Raw genomic sequence first — 27,774 nt, 5'->3', positions numbered from 1 at the left:
GGAGAAGACCACCTTTGTATGTAGAAAATGAAACACGAGATAAATTGCAGAAAAACAACTACAGGAGATCATTTTATTACTGTGGCTTCATTCACTACCATCCAATGCCTCTTTCTTTGGTGGAGACATAGAAACCCAATTACAGGTCAATTATGTGTGATTAAGAAAATAAATGTAGCATGCTTCACAAAGACAAAGTTCAAAGTGATACATTTATAAGTTAAGTCACATTCTAAAAGGATTAAAGTGAACAGGACTATGTCCCCACCTCTCAATAGAGCCCAAGATATTTGATATCGTGAGATTCTGGGCATCTTTTTCCAGCTGAGTTTTAAACTATTGGCTTCGGCTTCAATGACCTTCAGTTCTCTCACTGATTGAACCTGGTGAGAGTCCAGAGAAGCTGAAAGAGATGAAATATTATGTTGCAGTTAGAAATAATATATAGATCCTGCACATTTTTTCAACTGTCAAAAAATAGTGTCTCCAACCAGATGACATGAACATTGACTTCTCCGGTTTATGTTTGGCCACTCCCCTGTCTTCCTCTCTTCCCCATCCTTCTGACTCCTTCCCACCAGCTCTCCACCCCTTTCCTTTCCATTCAGAGATCTATCCCCTCCCCATTAACTCAGCTTTTTTTCTGCTGTTCCCTCCCACCCATATCCACCTCTTGCCTGTTGGTCTGTGCTCCTCCCCATCATTTTATTCAGGTGCCTGCCTGCTTTTGCTTATACCTTGATGAAGAGCTCAAACCAATTTTGAGGAAGGACATACTAGCTATAGAGGGTGTGCAGCGCAGATTTACAAGGTTAGTTCCAGGGATGGCGGGGTTGACATATGCTGAAAGGCTAGAAAAACTGGACTTGTATTCGATGGAGTTTAGAAGGATGAGGGGGGACATGATTGAGGTATACAAAATTATCAGGGGGATAGACAGGGTGAAGTCGGATTACTTGTTCCCAATGATGGGGGAGACGAGGACTAGAGGGCATAGTTTAAGAATACAGGGTAGGCCCTTTAGGACGGAGATGAGAAAACATTTTTTTACCCAGAGAAGTGTGAATCTGTGGAATGCTCTGCCACAGAGGGTGGTAGAGGCAGATTCGCTGATTATGTTCAAAAGAGAGTTAGATAAGAGTCTAGTGGGCAAAGGAGTTAAGGGTTATGGGGATAAGACTGGAAAGGGGTCCTGATGCTAGTGATCAGCCATGATCTGTAAAATGGCGGTGCTGGCTCGACGGGCCGAAGGACCTACTCCAGCTCCTATTGTCTATTAAATATTTCTCTTTCCTACATAAAGAATTCTGCGTGACTTGCTGAGTTTCTTTGGTATTTTTGTGTAAATTGCTGGAAGGTTGAAATAAAATAAGAAACTGCTGAAAATTTTCAGTGAGTCAGAGATAACCCATTGAGAGAGAAACTAAGATCATGAACATTTTAGGTGGATGTTCTGATTGATATAATTGACCTTGTGATGGATTTGTGTACAAATTAATCTTTAAAGTTCCAATATTATATATTATTTCTTAGTAAAGGAAATAAACAGGCTAGAGGGACATATATATATATTTACATTTTATAGAGACACATAATTACACTCAGAGAGTCCTTTGAAATGGCAGCTGGCAGATCTCTGAGACCATTTGTGTGCTTATTCATTGTTCCGATTGAAGCCTGTTTACTTAAAGAGATAGTGTGACTGCTAATTCAAAGCTGCATATAGTCATAAAAGCCTTATGACTATTCTCCATTGAAAACTCAAAATGATAGGTGTTTACTCAGAAGCATCTGTGTACATGCATAGCCATTCAGCTTGCTGGTCTCCGCAGATAATTCGGAGTCATATCCACTCATACTTTTGGAAGAGATGAAACCTCAAAGACAGCAATGATGTCATGTAACATGATTAAAGACATTTTTGGAGAACATATTACTGAAACAGAGATATTTTGAAACCATTTTGACCATCCTATAAGTCACACAGGATTGAAATGCAGTAACAATCCTTTGGAGAAGGAAGGCGGTTTGTGTTCTTCTTTTGAAAAGGAGGAACCCCGAAAAATTTTTTGAAGAATTTAGCCACTTCACCTGCATCTTTGAAAAGAGGACAGATTCATCGTGACCATTTCTACATGGCCACTTCATGAAACCCTTGCCTAGATTTGTAAAACCATCATGGAAGGAAAACAAGTTCTGAAATTTCCATGCAAGAGAGGAAAATTATTCGTATGAAGAAACAATTCTTTGAAAACAACTCCACAAGAAATTCGTGAGTTTTGAGAATTCTGATGCCTCACACTTACTCCATAATTGATTTTGAACAGCAGTAAAGAGAGAATTTCAACAGAAGCTTTCTGAGACTGAACTTTAAAATAATCTCTTCAGAATTAAGCTTAAATTGTAATGGCTTGGGTTTTCACACACACACACACACACACACATTAATTCAGAATTAAGTAATGTTATATTATCAATAGTTATTAATAAAAATTATCATTTTTGAAGATACCATTGTCATGGTGAATTTCTATTGCTGCTGATCTACTATGTAACATCCTGAAATATCACCTCCTGATAATCTCCACATAGTTGCTTCTTGAACAGCTGAATATTTGCAGTATCTTCCATTTTAGAATCTTTGAAAGCAGTTCAGGGATGGAAAATTACAATAAGCTGGACCTGACCAGAACTCTCGCCTTGAAAAAATAAAAATTATGAGGAGATGGTTTTAAATTATTACAAAATAAGGATTTGAATAATAAGATGGATATGGGAGATGTGAGTATATATCTACTGTAAGGAACTCTTGCTATAACTGTATCCGGCTTTGATTTGACTACATCTGGAATGCATTGCACAGATTTGCTCTCTTTCAAACTTGGTTTGCATACAATGCAAGGAAGGTTTACCTGAATTTGAGGGACTATCTCAGTGGTTCTCAACCTTTTTCTTTTCACTCATCTATCACCATGAATAATCCTTTACTAACCACAGACTAGCCAGTGGGGAAAGAATGAGTAGAATAGGCTATATTCTATGGAGTTTGAACAAGTGAGAGGTGATCTCATTGAAATACATTATATTCTGAAATGGCAATGTGGATGCTAAGTCATTGTTCCCTTCCTCGAGCAGTTGGGATTTAGTTGAGGAAGGGGCATATTCTTTGGATGGATTCTTAGCACAAAGGTCAGGTGGAATTTTCCCTCACTCTGGAAGCTGTGAATAAATGGGAATTGCTTCCCTAGACAGATGTTAGCATTTTCAAGAATCTGATTGATTTTTGTAACATGGAGGACATAAGGGATAAGGTGATCAGGTAGGAAAGTGGAACTGAGGAAAGAGACCTGAAATATTCAACCAAAAAGTGAAACAGAGAGGAAAGGCCAAAAGTTACAAATATTTTCTTGTCCCATTTCTTCCACTTTCCACATGTTCCCTATTCTCACCATTTTCAGAATAAGATTGATCATCTTTAATGCATAAGCATTTTAAAACTCAACCAACCTTGCATTGCTAGTTATCTAGCTGTGATTGGGAATTTGGTGGCCACTTCAGAGCCAAGCATCTCATTACAAATTGGAGTAACGTGCACAGGGACACCAGGAATGACTCTGAGAACTCCTCTGCCAAATCAGAGCACATGCCTCAACTACATTCACCCCACTCATTTTCTCAATATCCTTTGGTACCCTTATCCAGCTAGTCCATCAGTCTCAGATTTGAAAACAAGATTTTTCCCAGCATCATTTGAGAATTACAAATCACTTTTAAGCTGGAAAAAAATGCCTTCCATTATTTGTGAATTAGTTAGTTCCAGTTAATTTACCTGTTGCTTGAGAGAGAGACACAGCAGGGCCCTCAGAGTTTCCATACACAGCATGGATGTTGATTGTGTAGCGGGTGCCAGGGATCAGGTTTCTAATGTGGTAAGAGAGAGTCCTGTGATCCACGTACTCACTCTTCGTTGAACCTCTACCTAACAATTTGTTGAAACACAAGTACTTTAGAAAGCAGTTGCATGGGTTCAACAGAATGGGTGAAGTCAGGTGAGCACTCTTTGTGGTATTACCTGTGAATATTTCAACCAGAGAAGCTCACCTTTTTTAATGAGTCTCCTCCCATCCTTCTTTCTCTAATACTGCCACTCACTTTTCATTTTTTTCTCCATGCATTCATTCAGTTTTAGCATAGAGGTCGGAAGAACTGCATTTTATCCAGCCTCAGGGTAAAGAAGATTTCTCCTTACTTCAGAACTGGATTTATTTATGTCCTTATTCTGACTTAAGATCTGTTTGTGTATAAAATTAAATTTCCAACCTGAAACCAGTCCTGATAAATACAACGGCACAATTAGCACAGCAGTTAACACAATGCTATTACAGCGCCAGTATAAAGAGGAGAGTGGGTTGACAAAGAGTGAGACAGAGGCTAGTCATTGATAGGGGGACCATTGAGGTGTTAGGAATGATTAGCAGATAGATCCAGGTGAAGGAGGGGAGGGATGGAGTTGGGACAAATGGGTGATTGGTGGAAACAGATAGAGCACGATGAAGGAGAGGAGTGTGAAGATAAGGACAAGAAATGGTGAGGTTAGCACAACACTGTTACAGCACTAGCCACCGGGGTTCGCTGTAAGGAGTTTGTATGTTCTCCCTGCATCTATGTGGGTTTCCACCAGGTGCTCTGGTTTCCACCCACCCTTCAAAACATACACAGGTTGTAGGTTACATGGTGTATTTGAGGGGCACAGGCTCATGAACCAGAAGGGTCTGTTACCATGCTTTTTGTATAAATTTAAAATGCAACTTCAACATCTAACCTAGCCCACATTTTGACCATCACAGTTTTGTGCTGGACATTTTGGCCCATTGCCCCACTCACTGTCTGCTGGCTGACTCCACCCTGTCGGCTGCCCTGCTGGCCATTCTGTGACAGTTCCACCATTCGCTTTTAGTGGGAGGGAGTTTCTGAAATGCTGGGGGTTCAGGCAGTGTTGCAACGCTGCGGGGAGCCAGGCCAGCGCCAAACATGAACCTAAGTATAATAATGAATCCCAAAATGTTTTTGAAACACCACCATGCCAGGGGTTGCTGGGCCAGTGCCAATCCGTGGGCACCAGAATGTCCAAAGGGCTACAAAAGTTTTTTTTGCCAAAATGTCCAGCGCAAAAATGTGAATGCCAAAATGTCCAATTCCGGCAATTAACATATATAGTCAGGTGCAGTTAGGTATTTAATCAGGTAACTGGGCTTTAATTCTGATCTTGGTTAGAAAAGTGGAAGTCTCTACAACTGCCTGGAAAGGCCCTTAATGATGGCTTTCAGATTTCCCTTTGCCAAGGAAAAGTGCTGCAATCTTTTAAAACTTTCACAATAGTCTAATCTTTAATATCTAGTTTTATTCCAGTAAACCTTTCTTACATCCACTCCAGTGCTTTCAGCTTTTATTTGATTGATCACCAATTGTAGCACAATAAATCACACAGTGGTACACATAGATACCGATCCAGGCTTCTGCATAAATATTAAACAAATCCAAAAGGGAATTCAGAAAAATCTGTTTCCATAGTGATGAGAATAAAGAGCTGACAACTACAGAGGGTAGTGGCATAGAAACTTTTAAGGAGACAGCAATAACCACATGATGGACCGAGCAAGAGAGATTTATGCTGATGGGGTTGGGTTAGAAGCGATGGGTGGAATATAAACATCAATATGGACCAGAGTTGGGAAGTCTAAAACTAGACCAGTGATTCTCAACATTTTTTCCACTCATATACTACCTTAAGTAATCCCTTACTAACCACAGAGGACCTATGGCATAGGATGTCATAGGTCCTCTGTGGTTAGTAAGGGATTATTTGAGGTGGTATGTGAGTGAAAAGGTTGAAAACCATTGGTTTAATGTGATGGGGCAAGATTTAAAAGTGACTTTTTCCACACACAGTGTGGTGGATATATGGAATAAATTGAGGAAATTGTAGAGGTGAGTGCAATTAAAAGTATTTGGACAGGTGCATGGATTGGACAGATTTAAAGAAATGGGGCAAATTTCAGCAAATGGGACTAGCTCAGGTAGACAACATGGTCAGCATAAATATGTTTGATAAAGGTACCTGTTTCCATGCTGTATATACTAATTGGATGAAACCATTTATGCTGCTCTCTTTGGCTTGGCTTCGTGGACGAAGATTTATGGAGGGGTAATGTCCACGTCAGCTGCAGGCTCGTTTGTGGCTGACAAGTCCGATGTGGGACAGGCAGTCACGGTTGCAGCGGTTGCAAGGGAAAATTGGTGGGTTGGGGTTGGGTGTTGGGTTTTTCCTCCTTTGTCTTTTGTCAGTGAGGTGGGCTCTGCGGTCTTCTTCAAAGGAGGTTGCTACCCGCCGAACTGTGAGGTGCCAAGATGCACGGTTTGAGGCGATATCAGCCCACTGGCGGTGGTCAATGTGGCAGGCACCAAGAGATTTCTTTAGGCAGTCCTTGTACCTCTTCTTTGGTGCACCTCTGTCTCGGTGGCCAGTGAAGAACTCGCCATATGCTGCTCTACTCTCTAAGTAATTCTGTTTATCATAGAGCTTGCATAATGTGCCTGCATTTCAGTTGTTGATTGACATACATCAGAACCATTCCCCTCACAGCTCCTTGTTTTGGCACTATATCAGCTCTGCCGTGATCATCCTATCCCGCCCCACACCCCTAACAAACACCAAGCACATTTAACAGTAATCAATTAAACTGTCAATCTGCTCATCGTTGGATTATGGGTGGACTCTGCAGTATTCAGGGGGAATCACAGAGAGAAAGTCAAACTCCAGATAGATGGCATGGAGCTGTGCGTCAGCGGTACTACCTCAGTCTCAATGCACCCCACAACTTTGAGAAGATAGATTGTGCTTGAACAAGCAAGGCCACTCATTTCCTTTGAGCCTGCTTAACTATTCAATTAAATCATGCCTCATCTATTTCTTGATTCCTCCGCACTCCATTTGGTTTATTAGGCAAGGACATAGCATATTTCTCAATTACAGTTTTACATTTTAAATGGACTCAATAGCTTTAGAAAGAGAGTATTTCAGATTCCTGCCTCCTCTTGTGTGATAAATCTGTTTTTTTCCATATGCCCAACCAACCAACCCCTTCAGGTGCTATCAGTGTGGAGTTTGCATGCCTTCCCTATAATTGTGCAAGTATCATCCAGAAGTTTGTTTCCTTGCACATCTCAAATATTTGCCAATAGGGCAATGAACTTCTCTAACATATCTTTGATCTGGCACAAGGGGAATTATGTGAGAGAGAATAAATAGCAGGGTGACAGGAAAATAAGAAGCTAAGTGGAGTTGGACGATTTTGAATCTGAACAGACTCGTGTGTTTGAATGGTTTTCTTCATTGTCATAATACTTAAGTATCCTTAATTTTCTATATTCAAAAGAATACAATGATAAATGCTATTTTGATTTACCTGACATTGGGCTCCATGTTACCTTGTACTCTGTGGCTCCAACAGTGGGACCCCAGACCACAGATACTGAGGTGGTGGTGTATGTGGTAACTCTGAAGGTTGATACCTGCCCAAGTGGAGCTGTAATATGGAAAAATCATCAGTAATATAATTTCTCATTGCTCCCCTTCAAGAGCATTTAAATCCTATAATTCAATCACTTATTTCAGTAGCAACTTCTATATTCTCATCAGACTTTTTGTACAGAAGTTCCTTCTGTGTCCCTTATTGGATTTCTTGATGACCTCCTTACATTGATATCTTCTACTTATGTCCCTGGAAATATTCTCTCTGGCCCCACTCTGTTAAAATTTTTCATAATATTAATTTTAAAGACATCTCGTGGACATCCTTTCGCAATCTTTTCTCATGAGTAGAGGCCCAATCTGTTCATCCTTTCTTGATATATATACCATTGAATTTACTTTCCAGTTTTCCCAGTGCCTCTATACCCTTCTTGTAACATGTCAGCCAGAAATAGAATCATCACTCTTAAGTATATTCTGGTACAAGTTTACAAATCTTTCCTATGTTCAATTTAATCCCTTTAGAAAATTAAACAAGTGCATCATTATTTTTATAAACAGAATTAAAATTATAAATATGTATGTATAAGTATGTTTCAGCTCAATGTTCATTCATCAGCTCTGCTGATATTATCATCAATATAGAATGTTTATTTCTCTCACTGCAGATGCTGGCTGGGTATTTCCAGCATTTTGCTTTTGCAGCACTTGCTGCAATTTTACATCAGATCATTGTGCCACAATTGCTTCCATAACCTTCCTGCTGGAACACTCCAGTGGTTGTCTTTTCCCAGTTTTCTCAAGTCTTGTACTCATTGTCTGTGGTGGGTGAAAATTCGTACTTGCAAGTGTTTGTTATGTTTCCTATGAATTGGTTCTTTTCTCCTGAATATGGTCTTTCAATTCAGTTCATTTTACTCTTTAACAGAATGTGGGAGTTAATAGAACGATGGCAGTTACTACCTCCTTCTAAAAACTCTCAGACTGATGGTGATACACTACAATCTTGAACCATTGCAGGTCTCAAGGTGAAGGTATTTCCAAGAAACAGTCTGTGGGTCATGGGCCTTTTCAGAGTAGAATTAGAAGTTAATCAGATTGTTATTGGACAGGAGTCACATACCGATTAGAACTACGATTTCTACACAAATATACAATAGGTTTTCCCAGAGGGTAGTGAATCTATGAAATTCGCTGCCCATTGAAACAGTGGAGGCTACCTCATTAAATATATTTAAGACAAGGTTGGATAGATGTTTACAAAGAAGCGGAATTAAGGGATATAGGGAAAAGACAGGTAAGTGGAGATGACCCTCTCTTCAGATCAGCCATGATCTCATTGAATAGCAGAGTAGGCTTGACAGGCCAGATGGCCGACTTTTTTGTTTCTTATGTTCAAATGAAATTCTCTACATTTAATTTTATGAACAGTGTTTCAAAAATTATTGTTCCCTCCACTTTCCAAAATTTCTAAATAAAGAGTATAATAATGGTTAGGGGGTCACCATGATCCTTAATACAAGCCTCAGAAGTGTAAAATGAAGACTGGGAACCTACTTAAAGGGAGGAAGATAAATTTACAAAGAATCCTGAACTGGTTTATTGAATTCAGTGTTAATAGGGAGATCCATTTTGAGGTAATTGTCATGTCTTTACATTATATCTCAAGGAGACAAAAATAGAAACATTGCCTGAAAAACATTGACAACTTCATCTGTGAGAGCTGGATCCAGCTGCAGCTTCTGACAAGCCGAGTTAAGAAATTGGAGCTGGAGTTGGATGAACTCCAGATTATTCTGGAGGCAGAGGGGGTAATAGACTGGAATTACAGGGACAATATCACACTCAGGATGCAGGAGGAGGGTAGATGTGTGACAGTCAGGAGAGGGAAAGGCGAACAGGCAGGCAATGAAGGGCACCCTGTGGCTGTTCCTCTCAATAACAAGTATATCATTTTGGATATTGTTGGGGGGGAATGACCTACCAGGGAAAAACCACGGTGATAGGGTCTCTGGCATGGAGTCTGGTCCTGTGGCTAAGAGGGAAAGGAGGAGAAGGGCGCTGTAGTGATAGGGGATTCCATAGTTAGAGGGACAGATAAGAGTCTCTGGTACCAGGGACTGAGCTATCTCAGATCGAGTTCATAGCCTTCTCAGTCAGATGTTGTGGTCCACATAGGGACCAATGATATGGGTAGGAAGGGTGAGGAGGTCCTGTAAGGAGAGGTCAGGGAATTAGGCACTATGGTGAAGGACAGAACCTCCAGGGTTGTGATCTCAGGATTTCTACCTATGCCACATGCTAGTGAGTTTAGCAGTAGGAGGATAATACATTTTAATAAAGACATGGTGCAGGAGGGAGGGCTTTTGGCATATTGGCCTTCATAAATTGAAGTATTGAGTACAGGAGTTGAGGTGTTATGCTAAAGATATTGGTGAGGCCAAATTTGAGGTATTGTGTGCAGTTTTGGTCACCTAACTACAGGAAAGTTATTAATAAGATAGAAAGAGTGCAGAGAAGATTTACTAGGATGTTGCCTGGACTTCAGTGAAAGGTTAAACAGGTTAGGACTTTATTCCCTGAAGTATAGAAGAATAAGGGGAGATTTGATAAGAGGTGTAGAGCTCGTCGAAAGAACCAAAGACTTGTTCATCCAAACCAAGGCTTTTATTAGCAAAAGACAGGAGCTCTTCACTGGTGGCCGACCAGTCCGGAATGATCCAACCTGGCTAGGGACACAACCCTTTAAGGCCCAGACAGTAGGCGTGGCTAAGCTCTCAGCCAATCGCTGTAAGCACAGTCATTACACTCTAGATACTGTAACTATATACATTGGTGATAGGTCTGTACTATCACAGGAGGTATTTAAAATTATGACGGGAACAGACAGAATAAATGTAGATAGGATTTCTCAACTGAGGGTAGGTGAGATTCAAACCAGAGGACATGGGTTAAGGGTGATAGGGGTAAAGTTTAGGGGGAACATGAGAGGGAACTTCTTCACACAGAGAGTGGTGGGAGTGTGGAATGAGCTGCCAGTGAAGTGGAGAATGAGGGCTCAATTCTGACATTTAAGAAAAATTTAAACAGGTACAAAGATGGGCGAGGTATGGAGTGGATGAAGGGACAGTGGGACTAGACAAAAAAGATGATTCAGCACAGACTAGAAGGTTGAAAGGGCTAAAAGATTATTTCATGAATACATACTGATGATATAATGCTGCATTGAATCTGAGGATCAATCTTTGTAATTTAGCACATTGGTCTCTGGCAAATAACGTTTCTTTTTAAAAAATAAACTCCATTCTTCTCATTCCATGTTGATCCTTAAAGCAACTAAGAAAGTTTATACAATATCACTCACATGTTTTCAGAGTTGCCCTCATCCCAGGGCCAACCACAGAACCAAAGACCACATAAAGAGACAAGACATATTCTGTGTTGGCAATCAGTTGTTTGAGTTGATATGATGTTATACTGCTGTTCAACACTACATGACGATGCCAGTCTCTCCCAATGAACTCTAACAACAAAGAAAACATTGTTAAAACATTACCCTTTATGCACAACACTGCTAAGGGAAACAACAGGATTTTTTGGGCAAACCCAATTTATATTTGCTCTTAAAATATGAATAATGATTTAATGTCCTCCCCTACATGATTTCTCTTCCTCTAACCACTGTATTCCAAATGAACTCAGTATTTCTACAATATGCAAGCCTGTATGGGGAAAAAAAATCAAATTAGGCAGTGTGAAAATAAATCACTTGCAGAGGTCTAAGTGTGTTAAGGATGCTCTTTTCTGAAGGGCATGAATAAACTGGCTGGGTTTTAAATCATAGTTCAACAGCTTACTGTGATCCAGGCCACAGTTCAGAAACAGAGGAACAGAACACAGCTGTACGTCCTGTTCTAACATTCAATGAGATAATAGCTGATCTATGACACATACATTTGTCTTAGGACCTCTGGTTCAACAAAAATCTTTCCATCTGAATTTAAAATTAGATCCAGTATTTTCTGAAAGGAATTCCAAACATCTACCATTCATATACTCTGTGTCCTGGATTTCAGGGACTACCAACAAATGCATATACTTCATGTTCCCGTTTTCCAGGACTGGTTTTACACCCAGTCATCAGCTGGTTTGTACTGGCATTCACAATGTAGTTTACACATGGATCCAGTCCAGAGTATATATTATGAAAGGTTAAAAATGGCAAAGAGTTCAAAGGATTAATAATTCAGGTTGAAGACAACCTGGGAAAAGGGAAAACAGATTTGTTTTAAGAGGCAGAGAAGATGGGGGGGCGGGGGGTGGGAATGAATTGTAGAAATGTGGAAATAATCTGTGGGTTTACATTTCACAATTAAATAGGGCAGAAATTGAGAGGCATGAAATCATACAGCACCAAAACAGCCTCTTCAAGCCACCTTCAAATAATTTACCTTTATGCTAGACTAATCCCATGCTATTCTCTCCATAAATTGATCAACTCACTCCATATCCAACCATTCAGGGGCAATTTATGAAGGCCAATTAACCTGCACACCTTTGGGATGTGGGAGTAAACTGAAGGAGTTGGAGGAAATTCACATGGAGAATGTGCAAACTCAACACAGGCAGCACTGGAGGTTAGGGTTGAACCCCAGTCACTGGAACCATGAGACACAGTGTCTATTGCCTGGTCATGTGACTCTGGGAATCTCTTGGTAAATGAATTGAAAATCTGCTTCTTTCAAGCCTCTACTCCTCCGAGTAGTCAATATTTCTCAATGCCGTGTCTTTTAAGCAAAACTACATTTAACATCAATGTAAATTGCTCCGATTACTTGTTGACATCATGTTGTGTTATACCATCAGTGGCTATCCTTTTTTAAATAATGCACTGGTTGCCATAACTCTTGGTGAATCAGGTTGTAAGATTATAGAACCATAGAACATTACAGCACAGAAACAAGTCCTTCAGCCCTTCTTGTCTGTGCCAAACTACTTTTCTGCTTAGTCCCATTGATCTGGACCTACTCCATATCCCTCCATACGCCATCCATCCATGTACCTGTCCAAATTCTTCTTTAATGTTAAAATCGAGCCCGCATTCACCACTTCAACTGGCAGCACATTCCATACTCCCACCTCTCTGTGTGAAGAAGTACCCCCTAATGTTCTCTTTAAACTTTTCCCCTATCATCCTTAACCCATGTTTTCTGCTTTGTATCTCAACTACCCTCAGTGGAAAAAGCCTATCTAAATTTACTCTGTTTATCCACATCATCATTTTAAATACCTCTATCAAATCTCCCCTCATTCTTCTTTATTCCAGGGAATAAATTCCTACCATGTTTAACCTTTCCCTGTAACTCAGTTCATCAAGACAGGCAACATCCTTGTGAATCTTCTCTGCACTCTTTAAATTTTATTAATATCTTTCTTGTAGCTTGGTGACCAAATCTTCACTCAATGCTCCAAATTTAGCTTCACCAATAACATCCCAACTCCTATACATTGATTGATGAAGGCTAATGTGCCAAAAGTTCTCCTTATGATCCTAATATTCCTGAATGACTTCCAGATTTGCAATATATGATTGCTCTCGATTTTAGCAATCCCCTGTGGCCTGGATATGTTTATTGCCTTGAGTTGTTATATTACCACAAGGTGATGCTCTAACATGATCCATCCCTTTAAATTTGGTGTGGTTCACAAACTAAACTCCAAACTACAGCAGGAAGACTTGAGAACCTTGCAGAAATACTGGGCTTTTCTATTCCAAAATTATCAGAAAAATTTGTTTCTCTGTCACTAATGGAGAGATCTTCAATGGAATGAAAATTAAGGAGAATTCATCGTGAGTGTGTCATTCTCCATGGTGAATATTTTGAGTTTCACAGTAAGGTAATTTGTGTTAAATAGGGAGATCATTATGGGGAAAAGTTCTTCAGAATTGCATAGAAACTGTCTTATTTGGCTAACCTGGTCAGGGTTAGCAATAAAACTTCACACGAGCCTCCTGCTCATTGTTTTTATCCAAACTCAGGTTTTCAGTACATCTTTTCTTTCTCTTTTCTCTCATGTACTGGTTTTGTTTTCTGTTAGAAGTACCCAGCTGGTTAAATTATTCAATTTTCCCTATGTCTCCGATGCATCTATTATCTTGCATCCTAGTTTGGACTCCTCAGTTGGAAATACACATGATCAAACCAATTGATAGTTTTAAAGACCTACAATAGGGAAGATAGTGGCATTTTCCTCCTAACTGGAATCAGCATGTATGAGCTGGCATGGATTCCACCCAACAGCATGCAGTATCAGAATTTAAATTTAGACATACATAGAGTACATTACCGTACTCCTTCAGCCTACGAGCATGTGCCATCTAATTACACCCAATTGACCTACAGCACTGCTAAGTTTTGAAGATTGGGAGGAAACTGGAGCAGCTGGAGGAAACCCATGCAGACACAGGGAGAACATACGAATACAAACTCCTTACAGATAGCGCCAGATTTGAACCCCAGTCACTGGTGATGTAACAGCACTGTACTAACCGTGCTGCAGAAAGGGAACTGTCAGGGAAAGTGACGTCCATCTCTACTAAAAATTAACCTAAAAACGATATGCTGCTCACAAATAACATTCTTAATCTCTTGACACTCTTCATTCCAATTCACAGCTACATCTCCAATACCTGATGTGGGACCCCATGCCAATCTATATCCTGTAGCTCCTGGGACAACATTCCATGTGATGACAGCACTTTTTGTGGTGATGGATGAGGTCTGTAGAATCTGGACAGAATTCGTTGCCACTAAAAAATATAGAAGCCAATAAGTCTTAAGATATTTTAAATTGATCAGATCATGCTAGGCCCAACCCAAGCCTTGTTGTCTCCCTGCCCAAATGATAATTGAAGCCATATTAACCTGTCTTCTAGAAGACCCACCACTACGGTTGTCTCATTGTGGAGAGCAGTGCAAGGGAGATGATTAGGCCTCAGGGAAAACATCGAGGATGACCAAGAGGCCTTTCCAACTATTTCTAAAGGACTCCAATAATCAACTAATAAAATTGATTTAAAGAATTTCAAAAAGCATAAATATATTTCTAATAAGGTAAAATTTTATGTAAATACATTTATCTGAAATAACTAACCAGATTCATTGCAATTAATTGAAATAAGGGAAAACGAACCACCTCTTCATTTATTTTATTCACCCAGATTAGTAATGGTTCTGGTTTGTGCATCAGCTAATAATTGAATAATCTGATGTTGAGAAACTAAGTTTGCATTTCTTAACTCTTTATAATAACATTAAGCAGGCCATGTTATCTCTGTAGTTCAGAGATATCAGCCTCAGCTCAATCTCATTCAATAATTGTCTTAATTGAACACTTAAATGCTTTTATCTATCCATTTTAGGCTAGCAACATTATGTCGATCATGTATTCTAGATCCACATTACCAAAAGGAAGAGCAGACAAATTTTGATCCAACTCTCATCATTAATGACCTACTTCTTGCGGTTCAAAGGGGAGCTGAACTGACCACTTGTTCGTTGGGGCACATTTGGTTCTCAAACCAAGAACTATTCAATGAATTAACTGGTCAAATGCCAGAATGAAGTTGTGAAAAGCATTTTGCACAGTTTATCAACAACAAAAATTGAACACGGTAGTTGGGACCTTTCTTTAACATAGAAAAATCTCATAATATTTTTTTTGAATATTTTAGTTTAGTTTACTCAGCTTACAAAATCAAATAAACAAAGACATTCATGTACATAAGTATACCCAAAGTCCATATTTGTCTCACCCCCCCCCTTCTAACCCGCCACAGCAAATACATTCTAAAAACTTATTGCGATTCCACTCATCATGGGGCACACAACCCCTATCAAGACCTGCAATGAAAAGAAATCACAATGGCAATGCCATTCAAATAAAATTCTAAAAAGAAAAAGAAACTCAAAAGAAAAACTAAGGACCTGAAAAAATCTCATAATATTCTTCCCAACAAAACTTAGTGTGAAGTTTAAAAGAATCTCAGTGTTGTATGTGATGTCAAGAATGTACTCTGATAATAAATCTGAAATCAATATCAGGACAGGTGAGGTTTTGTCAAACCAGTAGATTTTATACAGCATCTCAATGAAAGGATGTGAAGTAGAGAGATGCAGATTTCTAGAATAAGAATCCCAGAGATCACGGCCTGGGTGGATGAATGTGAGCAGGGGTGGGAGGTGTGGTGATTAAATTGGGGGATGTACCAGTGGTCAAGACTTGAGAATTGTAGATATCTCAGAGGAGATATAACTGGAGGAGAGTAGAAATATAGGGAAATAGTTGGGTGTTGGCTTGTAACATAATAAAACTAGAAATAAAATATAATTTTAAAATTGTGGAATTTCCAAGACAGGTGCTAAATGCAGACCAGAAGGCACAATAGTCTAGATAGTGTTTGTGTGCTAGATTGGCAGTGTGCAAATGGTAGATGTCAAATGATAAAACTTACATGTCTTAGCATTCCCAGTGATGATTGGGCCTTCCACATTACTAAAGATGGGGTTAACAGTTACAGTGTACTCAGTACCAGCGTGCAAACCACGGATCATGTAGAATTGGTAAGTATCGTCCAAATTTATATTCTGCACCTCTTCGTCTGCTGATAAAAGTAGAGGCAGAAGTCATTGATTATTTTTCTGAGTCTTTCTTTCTTTAAAACTTTGCTCAATCTTTTTTCCCCTTTCACTCTGCCACTATACATTATTGTCCACATAGTGTTCCCTCAGAACAATCATTAACAAAATTCATGTTAATTGTGTTATTTTTTTCTATTCCCTTCTCCTCTCAGCTTCTAAAACCAAGAAGAAAAATAATTATAGAATATCATTAATGGACTTTCTTTTTTTACTGTAATATTGTCCCATTAAGGTTTTTTGTCAATAATTCAGATTATAGTGATTGTAGACAAAGCTTATTGACTAATAACATTATTGTTCCTTTATAATTATTCTTCAAAATTATATTAAATATCAAATCATTAATACATTCCTTTATTAAATGGCCTGTGATGAAATGTGGGGTTCTTTCTGGTGATGTACTTAAAAATGTCCTGAGATTTTTAACTTTTGTAGAGATTTTTAACTTTTGTAGATTCAGGAGTGATGGCACACAAACCTGTATGTATCTCCTACCTGATTATTGTTCAAACCTGACATCATATAAAAGTTCAAAGTGAGCCATTTTATGTGGTGCCCTTATCTACTTGACTTATTTGTCTGTCTTTCAGAGTTTGTGTGTAGAACCTTCCTTTCTATCTGCTCTGTCTGACTTTCTGGGGTTTCATATCTCTGACAAGCAGTTTTTCAATGTCATTAATTTCTGTTGTGTTGGTTCTGTTGTAACCTTGTCATCCCTTACTTGGGTGCCTGGCTCAGCTTATTTTAACAGAGGACCCATTTAGCAAACACCAGAATTATGAAATGAACCACATGTCCATGCTATGTTTGAGCCACTTTTATTCTGTTTGCTCTTTGAAGAGACAGGGAGGTTGGTAAAGAGTGAAAAGCCAAACTACTGTAAAGCTTTATTCAACCTATCATAAACATGGAATGCATAGTTATCCAAATACAAAAATCTAAAGTATGGCTGGCTTCTGATCTTAAGTTTGACAAATAAGTCAATATTAACCAAGCAAATAATGCAGATAGAGGTCTGTGAATTAAATGACCTTCATGGAAATAAACATGGAAAAAGATATTTAGTAGTTCCCAATTTATTCACACCTGGTATGTATTTTCAACAAAAATCAAAACTGACCCCAACATTTGCTTGTCCTACTCCGCAGGAGGTACAAGAATAAGATCAGCTGATGCACTCTAAATATCCAAACATTTATGGGCACACATGCTATCAATCTTAACATAATATCCATGACCTCTCTGTCCTTCAGTTACATAATTAAAGAGTTCCACTACTTCAAAGTCCACACCTTTTTTAAGACAAGTACTGTAGTTACAGACCAGCTGACGTCTCAAGTTGTTGTTTTAAATCAACCAATCAATCCATCTTGAGTCTTTTCTCGGACTGAAATCTTGCATGGGTGAAGAAATCCCATGACAGACAGTTGATGTTTTTTAAAACTAAAGTCATATTTATACAAATCATGTTTCATATGGATTGTGCAGAATTTTAAGGCAAAGATGATATTTAAGTTGAGATAATATGATGACCAGAAATAAAGAAAGATATTAGCAGCTTCTGTGACTCAGTTCCACAGTGGTTAATGCTTTCTCTAACTGAATTGTAAAATTATAATTCAGATGCCTTGGAATACATATTTAAAGGAACAATACCATAAGATCTCCATGTCAGCCTGTAGCCAGTTGCACCTTTGACTGGAAGCCATTTTGCCTGTATGGCATCAGTAGTTGCATTTTCCAACACTAATTTCTCCACTGCTGCACGTTTTACTGTTAAGAAAATGAAAATATGCTCTTTAGTCACAAATAATCTTTTTACGGGCTTCATTTGTTCTCAATCATAGATGACCAATGTTCTTCAAGCCTGCACAATAAATGCATTCTACAGATTTATTAATAAAGCAATGTATGTTGTGAAAAAAGGACCATCTGTCAAAAAGACTTTTTTCAATAATGCCACCTGTTTTTTAAAACATACTGCCCTCTAAGTTAAAAGGTTGTAGGTATGAGCTTCACTGCAAAGACTTGAGCACATAGTTGATGTCAACATTTGTTTTTATTCATGTGTGGGATATGGTATTCCAGGTAAGGCCAGAATTTGTTTCTCTCCCTTAACTGTCCCTGCACTGAGAATTGTTGAGCCATTTCAGAAGTAACATTGCTATAGGTCTGGAGTCACATCAAGGCAAGACTTGGAAATATCAGATTTCCTCCCCTAAAGAGATAGATTTTTATAACAATCCAGCAATTTAATAATCAACATAACTAATACTAATTTTGTAGTCCAGATTTACTAATTTAAGTGAACTTAAATTCCATAGCTGCCATGGTGAAATTTGATTTCATGTCTCTCTTTTACTAGCTTGGGCCTCTAGACTGCTGCTCCCAGTAAGTAAATAATGTAATGCTTAGGGATTAGGGCAGAGGTGAGTTCAGAATGAGATCTGATGTGCATCTTAACCTATCTTTTCATTTTGACACAAAATATCTCATCACAATATTTGAAGGATAGTGGAGTGTTCTCTGATGGTATTCTCTGGCCAATATTTTTACCTCAACACCATTCTAATAGATTATCTGATTATTATCCTACTGGCAAATGGGATTAGCCCAGAATACTCTAATAGGTCGCCATGGACTAGATCATAGAACATGACAACATAGTACAGGCTCTTCGGCTTATGATTTTGTGCTGACCTCTGAATACATAGTCAAAAAAGAAACTAAATCCTCCCTACCTCATAACCCTCTATTTTCATTTTGTCAACATTCCTATCTAAAAGTCTCCTAAATGCTCCTATTGCTCCATCCACACCACCACCTCTGGCAATGCATTCTAGGCACCTACAACTCTGTTTTTTTTAAAAAAAAAACTTACCTTTGATGTCTCCCCTAAATTTTCTTCCCTTTACTTTGTATTGATGTTCTCTGGTATATGCTCCTCCTGCCCGGGGGAAAAGTTGTGGCTGTCTAACTTATCTATGCCTCTCATAATCTTGTAGATTTCTATTGAGTTACCTCTCATCCATCTTCACTCCAAAAAGAAAAGCCCTAACTCTGCTAACCTTGCCACATAAGACATATTTTCCAATCTAGGCAACATATTTGTGATTCTCCTTTCCACCCTCTCCAAAGCCTCCACATCCTTCCAGTAACTAGGTGATTAGAACTGAACACAATATTCCAAGTAGACCTGCAACTTAAACCCCTGATTGATGAAGCCCAGCATACAATAGGCCTTCTTAACTATCCTATAAATCTGCATAGCAACTTGAGAGATCTATAGATTTGAACCCCAAGGTCCCTCTGTTCTTCCACACTGTTAAGTAACCTACCATGTACTCTGCCTTCAAATTTGATCTTCAAAATTGCATCATCTTAGACTTATCCAGATTGAATTCCATTTGCAACTTTTCTGTCCAACTCCGCATCCTCTCTATATCCTGTTGTAAACTACAACAACCTTCATTACACCTCCAACCTTCATATCATATGCAACCTTACTGATCCATCCATCCATCCATTTCTTCGTTCAGGTCATTTATTAAAATCACAAAGAGCAGGGGTCCGAGAACAGATCCCTGCAGAACTCCACTAGTCACGAATTGGGTGACTAAATGGACCAAAGGGCCTCTTTTATGCTCTATGTCTCGATTTTTAAAAATGGAAATACATATTGAGATGACCAATAATGCAGTGGTAATTTTGAAACTATGAAGATCTCCAATATGAGGTTCTGATAGCTCAGTGGTTAGAGCACTTGTCTTGTAAAGCAGGGGTTGAGAGTTCATTCTTTGCTGGGGCCTCACTTCAGTGAGGGGCACTTGAAAAAGTGGTGACTCTCTATCTTCCTTCAATAGACCAGTGGTTCTCAACCTTTTTCTCTCCACTCACATACCACTTTAAGTATTCCCTATGCCTTAGGTGCTCTGTGATTAGTAAGGAATTGTTTAAGGTGGTATGTAGTTGGAAAGAAAAAGTTTGAAAACCACTGTTTTAATCATACCTAATTGACTTGTTATGTGCATGGTTTCAATAACTCCAAAGGAAATGGGCCAATGACAATTTTTCTCAAGCAAAATATTTCAGTAATAATTGGGTCTAGAACAGTGATTCTCAACCTTCCCTTCCCACTCACATACCACCTTAAGCAATCTCTTACTAATCACAGAGCACTGATGGCATAGGGATTACTTAAAGTGGTATGAGAGTGGAAAGAAAAATGTTGAGAACCACTGTGGTGGACAAAGTTAAAGAATTTCATGTATGTTACACTATAAATGTAGTATTATGTGACAATCATGGAACCTTTCTCATTACCTCTAGGGAAGGAAATGTATAATATTTCTGCAAATAACTTTATTTTTATTCAAGTTTAAAATCACAGTTATTTTGCACATAAGGTTTTGAGAAGGCATTTAATATCTGGAACAGGTGATTAGAAATGAAACTGATCTGTGATGTAATAATGAATCATTATATGAAGTCACATTTCCTTCAATTTCAGGTGATCCAGGTGGGATAAGAAAAGGGAAAACCTCTGGATCTATCCAAGAAGCAACTCGTTGTTAGGCATTTCTTTCGATGTCAAGGTAAGATGGGACAATGTCTCCCCTTATCTGTGTTGCTGTTTGTGAAGGACTTCCTTCCACATAGACAGACAGCTTTCCAGATTAATATAACAGATAATGACAACAGAATTTAAGATAGTGCTAATTCCTTCAGGAAAGAGACCAAGAAGCATTTGATTAAGGAATGGATTGGTTTATAAGAAGAACTGGAGACAGAAATATTTCATGGGATACATCAGCCCTGTGGCACTGTAGTTAGCTATAATTAAAGAAAATGGCAAAGCCAATGAATATCATGGCATCTTGATGCCCATAGGATGTTGCAAAGGTGTCTCTGTTAGATATCTGATCTAATTTAAAGTGTGGGATGTTGGGAAGAAAAGCAAATGTCCTAAAATATACATCACTTTAGCATTAGCTCATATTCCCCCATTGTGGTCTGAAATCTTTTATATTTTTAGTGAAATACATAAGGGGCAAGTGGAAAAATGCATCTTTTACATATCTCCTTTAACTAAACACGATGTGGTGCTTCACAGGCATTTTTAACAAATGGCATGTTCAATAAGGCTAATTTTACACAGATCACTTTGTCACAGGTTTGCATTCAGCACAAGTAGAACGACAACCTGAGATGTGTTAAGCAGGTGAGATTCACTTAACATGTTCGGCTGGTGGTGGACACGGGATCGCTGGGCCCCTCGGGATATACAGCATAGATACTGATGGAGTAATCCTTGTCCTCCTGGAGATTGTCTATCACGTGAAACGAAACATCCCCTTTGACATTCTGTTCGTAGGTCATCCCAGGTCTGTTGGCTGGATGAAAAAATGATTTTAACACAGACAAACAACTCGAAGAATCTAATTCCACTATTGTGCTTTGATTTATTGTTTGCTGTTATTCTTGACATCTGGATTGAATAATGCATGTCATTATATTGATAATGTGGAATGTTATACAACCTCAGCTTTTCTAATGTATTGAGTGGCACACCACTGAACGTAATATTCTGAGTTTATTCACTTTCTGTTCTGTTGAAGGATTGGGATATTGGTAAGGATACGACAATTAGCTTCAGTTTCACTGTACTGAGGAAGTAGACTGTCAAACTGTATGCCAAAGTTGGAATTGGGTGCTGAGTGATGGCATATTGTGGTGAGATGCTTTGTGTGCTATGTAATATAGGCTGGTGAGTTGCGGCATGTGTTCTGTTCTACAATATGGTATGTGGTGTGTGCTGTGGCACATGGAGATACATGGGTGTATGTGTGAGACTCTGGAGTAGTGTCTCCACTATCATTGCCAATAATAATACATTAACTAATTACTTAGGCCAACACGTCATGGCTTGCCATATGCTCAGGAATAACTGCAGAGCAATTAATGGAGCAGCCAAATAGGTAAATGAATTGACAGAGCCAAAGATCTCCTTCAATCACCTAGCCTTCAAAAGAAAATATGAGATTTAAACCTCTTTTTGTTGTGTAAGATGATTTTTAAAAAATAGACATAGGTTGCCTTCTATAGATTTTTCCTAAATCTCTATTGAGATTTAAGTACAAAACAAAATTTAAACAATGGGTAACGGTGATATGAACAACAGTGTTGGACTAATCTGGACTGGTTATTGTTCTTGGTTAAAGATTTCACCTTCCAAAAGAGAAAGCAGTTATAAACTCAAATGAGGTTCTCACTGAGTGATCTTTCCAGGGCAAAACCTCAGCATTTTGCCTTTACATAAAAGACTACCAAAATAGGCAGAAGGAAAGATTGTTAATGACTACAAAAAGTGGTCCAGATAGAGTTTCCACTGTTAAATGAAACCTCATCATCTCCAGTCCTTACTCAACTACACCCATTCCTTATTTTTCTATTTCTTTTAATGTAAATTTGCCCTTGCATACGGATTCAAATGGTTTTTAATATCTTAAAACTTACATCTTGGTATGTAGATCTTGTAACCCAATAAGGGTCCTCGAGGAAGAGCCCAGCCCACTTTCAGACTGAACAATCCTTGCTCTGTCACTCTGAAGTTAGTCACAGGAGGTAGGGCATCTGCAATAAGAGCACAAGATATCTGCCTAAATCATATGGAGATCGAACAGAAGAGATTGTTTACTGGTGTTAAACACAGGTGTCTTGCTCAACCGTTGTATTTGCACCTCTACATACAATTCTGTAGAAGCCAATGGAACCAAACATGTGGGGATGTGTATACCCATGACAGATATTACCTCACCTGTTCAGCACCATTTGGAGACTATTAACAAAAGTTCCTTTAAAAAGAAGCTATTTCAACCTGTCAAAACACTCAACACATCTTACACCATTTTCTTGTAGCTCTATATTCCATTAGCAAGCTGGGACGTGGCAGCGAGGTCCTTGGGTCGTAGGTTTTATATCGGAGTGACCTTCTCCTATGCAGGTTGCTTAACCGGGCTGAAGAGGCCTGCCTCCCCTTTTAGGTCGAACCATTTCTGGAGATCTACGACCGCTGTCCACAGTTATGGAGTGGTGCGCCCTGGAATCGGCCTGCGTGCGTTTACTCCTGCCGCAGCCGAGTAAAGGGGATGCAGCATTGGTTGAGGATCAGAAAGAAAACTTCTAGTAGAAAAGTTTTTAAGACTGGAGAGATCTCTGCAATGGAGTTTACAGTCGTTAGTGTTTGGACTATTGGTTTTTGAGGTGTGTATTAAACTCTGAAATACGCTAAACAGTTCTCATTAACTGCTCCCAGCCCGGGGCTCGGCTGCCAAAGGTCGGGCTATGCGGGCTGCCGGGGTTTGCCTGGCGACGGCGGCCTGTGTTCGGTGCTCGGGCAGCGGTGTGGGCAGGCCCGGTCTTGGCTGGCTGTCTCTCCCCGCGATGCGGCCGTTACCTCAGGCGTGACCTGGAAAAGCTTCAGGCCGCCCGCATCCCTCCCTCTCTCTCGCCGCCGCTCTCACCCACCTCGGTCGCTGGCAAAGTCCTCAAGCATCGAATCCATGCTGCTGAAGACCCAACTGTGCTGGGTGGGTCACATCTCCAGAATGGAGGACCATCGCCTTCCCAAGATCGTGTTATATGGCGAGCTCTCCACTGGCCACCAAGACAGAGGTGCACCAAAGAAGAGATACAAGGACTGCTTAAAGAAATCTCTTGGTGCCTGCCACATTGACCACCGCCAGCGGGCTGATCTCGCCTCCAACTGCATCTTGGCGCCTCACAGTTCGGTGGGCAGCAACCTCCTTTGAAGAAGCCCACCTCACTGACAAAAGACAAAGGAGGAAAAACCCAACACCCAACCCCAACCAACCAATTTTCCCTTGCAACCGCTGCTACCGTGCCTGCCTGTCTCGCATCGGACTTGTCAGTTACCAACGAGCCTGCAGCAGACGTGGACATACCCCTCCATAAATCTTCGTCCGCAAAGCCAAGCCAAAGAAAGAAATTATCCATTAATATAGTTTTGTTACTCCACACATCTTACACTCTTTTCACATTTTACGCTTTTGCCGTTATTTTACACATTTTACGACACTGTTCTACTGTTACTCTTGAATACTTTGACTTCATTCCTTTAGAACCTGGCTTCAGTTTTATCTTGATGTCCTTTCATATCAGGCTCCCTGTCTAAGGAAGCATTTAATCTTAACTATCTCATGCAACCCATTCATCATCTTGGATATTTTTTCTTACTTGTTTTACCACTGGCACTTGTAGGGCCCCTGATCTCATTTGTATACACAGCAACCAGGGTGAAGGAATACTTTGTTCTGGGCTTCAGGTCTGTCACAAGTATTGTGCTCTCATCGCCACCTATAACAATCTGGCATCAGGAGGAGAAAATATTCAGTGAGTATATTATTGACAGAACAGCACTTCAAAACAAGTGTTTAGCATTCATCACTTTGGACAAGTGGTTCAAGATGTTTAACAATGTGGTTTATGTCTATTCTCAAAATGCTAAAGAGTTTGTGGAAGTTTGGCATGACATCGGAAACTCTGGCAAATTTCTACAGATGTGTGGTGGGAAGTATGTTGACCAGCTGTATCACGGCCTGGTGTAGGGACACCTACACCTTGAGTGGAAAGCCCTGCAAAAGGTAGTGGGCACAGCCAAGGACATCACTGGCAAAACCCTCCCTACCTTTGAGAACATCAACAGGGAACACTGCCTTGGGAGAGCAGCAGCAATCATCAAGGATCCACACCACCCAGCACATGCTCTGTTTTCGCTGCTGCCATCAGGAAAGAGATTCAGGTGACAGAAGACTCACACCACCAGGTTCAGGAACAGCTGCTCCCTCTCCACCATCAGACTCCTCAACACAAACTCAATCAGAGACTCATTTAAGGGCTCGTACTTTTGCACTTTACTGATTTTTTTTCTCTCTGCATTGCAGTTTGTTTACATTGCTTTTTTCATTCACATGTATATGTATCTTCTTGAGTATGGATTTTTGCACGCAGGCAAAAGAATCTCAGAGTCGTATGTGATGTCATGTATATACTCTGATAATAAATCTAAACTTTAAACTTTTGAACTAACTTTGAAAACAGTGTTGAACAGTTGAAAATAGATTTAACCTGGAATCCAACATAATTTGACCCATTTCTGGGTCTCATGGTGTCTGAGCCAATATTTGAATTTTCAGTAATGTTAAAAACATTATTCCAGCTTTAAAATCCCTAAAATGAGGGTGAGACACCAGTTTTGGTCTCCAAAAGTTTTTCAATTACTCTAATAACCATGGTTTTTATTCTTTTTTGATAGCATTTCCAAACTCAGAACTAACTTCTGATAGGCCTGTGTCAATACTGAACACTTCTCTTGCTGCTCACATGGAGACAAACCTCAAGAATCAGACATGGGAAATGTGAAATAGGGTTCATCACTGAAGAACTCATTCTGCCAGAATTTTCTTCTTACAGCTAGGAGTTTCTGAGGATCAATGTCTCTACAGGTTTCGCTTTAGTAAAACAATCTTCACTGATACCTCTAACCCCAAATCTAGGCTCACGTACATGCCTGAATAGTTTGTGGCCTGACGATCACTCCAGGGAGACACTAATCTGCACCATATCTCAATGTTTGCTGCTCACTGCTGTATGAATGGGCTTATTACTCGAGTCCCATTCTCAGAGAAGAAAAAGCTATCCCATTTTCTTTCAGCCCTTAAGATCAAGTGAAGTGACCCAGCAATTTGTTACCACTGTATCCTTCCTAAACCCAAGTGTTTTGACGCTTCACTCCTTACAGAACCTTTCTTACATCTTTATGGGACTTCCTAAACTGTTGGCATATAACAAAACTGGTGGCCTAGCCTAGCAGTTAGTAAAACACTATATCTACCCCAGATCAATTCCAGCGTTGTCTGTAAGGAGTTTGTACATTCTCCCTGTGTTTGCATGGGTTTTCTCATGGTGCTCCAGTTCCCTGCAACCCTTCAAAACGTATAGGTTATAGGTTAATTTGGGCCTAATTAGGCGGCATGGGTGTAAAGGACTGGAATTGGCTTCTACCGTGCTGTGAATAACTTTTTCTTAAAAAAAATCTGTTTCAGAACAAGTTTAAAAAGTAGACAAGAAATTCCGAGGCTAAAAGCCGTGGTAAATCAGGGAGAGAAAAGTAGATGACAAAATATGAATATTTAAAGTGAACAGATTATTCTGTGATCTGGGAAGAATTGAAAGAATAATCAGACAATGAGGTGAGTTTTCAAGTTAAAAGTTGAAGTTTTCACTGAGGACAGATATCTACATTGTAAGGGATCGATGACCACTCTGCAGTTTTCCTCCTCCACAGCATTAACAAGGGCACAGCAATGCTCACCTGCCGCTCTTCCGCTGTCACAAGCTGTCCATCAAATGTCATTGGGTTGAATGCAATTCTGTAGCTCATCACTGCACCTGTAGCTCGAGTCCAGGCCAGTCTCACTGAATTATAGTTTACTTCACTAATCACCAAATCCTGGGGACCAATGATTTCTTTTGCCACTGGAAAGAAAGGTCTGTAAAGATTAATCTTTTGCATGGAAGCAAGAACATTCATTACCATAATGCTGCTCGGTCTCTCTCTTATTTATATTCAAGTTCCCTCTGGATGCGATATTTATATCAAATCTCCTTTCAGCACCTCATGTTCTGATTAACGTCTTTAAGGTCTATAATTAGCAGGGGACTGCAAATTATAGAATAATTACTAGGAACATCCAAGGCACTGCAAATCATATTGTTCAGAGGATGACATTTGGGAACTTGCACATTGGCCTCTTCATCGTGATCTCTGTGCTTGTTGACTCACCCTGACAAATTCGAGAACAGATTGGAGAATGTTTACCCAAGGAATGAACCCAAGCTTCCTTCCAGGTCATGAGCCAGAGCCGACGTTAGAGAATCGATACCTAGATCTGTGCATGTAATGGGTATGGGGCCGACGTTAGAGAATCGATACCAAGATCTGTGCATGTAATGGGTGTGGGGCTTTGTGGTGCACACTGATTAACTGTCATCATCTTTTTTCCCTTCTTTTTGCTATACCTGCTCTACGTTGAGGAGTGGTGGGTATTGTTCATGTTTTGCTTGACTCGCTCAGTTTATAGATATTACTTGCTTAGTTTGCATCCGATACGATAGTTTGTGTACTCTGTAAGTATGTGAGTGAATGTGATTCCTTGTGGCGAATTTCCACTGTGGACAAGTAAAGGCTGTTATTACATCCGATCTGTGTTGAGACTCATTGCTTCTTGGACCCAATGAACTTGTTGCTCGTGTAACAATTGGCTGAGTAATCTAGTATTGCCTTGTGGTAGAGAGATCAGGGAATAGCAAAATATATGCTTGGAGAAGGTACAAGTAGAATGAGGTGGAGTAAATTTTGTAGGTAGAGCAGAGATTTTTACATTCTTCATCTTCATGCTCTGCAGTCAGGGCTTTTTACGCATGCTGCCTAAGCTTCGGAGTCTTTTCAGGAATTTCATT

General features: G+C 39.6%; 2 protein-coding genes across 14 annotated transcripts in view; one reads left to right on the top strand and one right to left on the bottom strand.

Moving 5' to 3' along the window:
* The window catches only part of col7a1l (collagen type VII alpha 1-like), a 208,364-nt gene that overhangs the window by 101,989 nt on the left and 78,601 nt on the right, over positions 1-27,774 (bottom strand). The window contains exons 11-21 of the mRNA XM_069907699.1: positions 26,627-26,790; positions 24,490-24,619; positions 22,750-22,866; positions 21,471-21,626; positions 17,890-18,006; positions 16,047-16,196; positions 14,223-14,342; positions 10,896-11,054; positions 7,467-7,586; positions 3,830-3,979; positions 269-403 (exon numbers count right to left, since the gene is read on the bottom strand). Coding sequence (XP_069763800.1) covers positions 269-403; positions 3,830-3,979; positions 7,467-7,586; positions 10,896-11,054; positions 14,223-14,342; positions 16,047-16,196; positions 17,890-18,006; positions 21,471-21,626; positions 22,750-22,866; positions 24,490-24,619; positions 26,627-26,790 — 1,518 coding nt within the window. The remainder of the gene's footprint in view (positions 1-268; positions 404-3,829; positions 3,980-7,466; positions 7,587-10,895; positions 11,055-14,222; positions 14,343-16,046; positions 16,197-17,889; positions 18,007-21,470; positions 21,627-22,749; positions 22,867-24,489; positions 24,620-26,626; positions 26,791-27,774) is intronic.
* mest (mesoderm specific transcript) overlaps positions 1-27,774 on the top strand; it is a 366,224-nt gene that overhangs the window by 301,352 nt on the left and 37,098 nt on the right. For 11 of the 13 annotated variants that reach the window (XR_011347788.1, XR_011347787.1, XR_011347798.1 and 8 more), the window contains one exon: positions 20,744-20,828. The gene's annotated coding sequence lies outside the window, so the exon portion shown is untranslated. Of the gene's footprint in view, positions 1-20,743; positions 20,829-21,406; positions 21,796-26,357; positions 26,505-27,774 lie in introns of those variants that run through there. The other 2 variants (XR_011347786.1, XR_011347791.1) reach the window with 2 other exon arrangements.

This window comes from Narcine bancroftii, chromosome 13 (genome assembly GCF_036971445.1).
Source record: "Narcine bancroftii isolate sNarBan1 chromosome 13, sNarBan1.hap1, whole genome shotgun sequence".
NCBI classification, from domain to species: domain Eukaryota; kingdom Metazoa; phylum Chordata; class Chondrichthyes; order Torpediniformes; family Narcinidae; genus Narcine; species Narcine bancroftii.
This window is presented reverse-complemented; position numbering and strand designations above follow the sequence as displayed.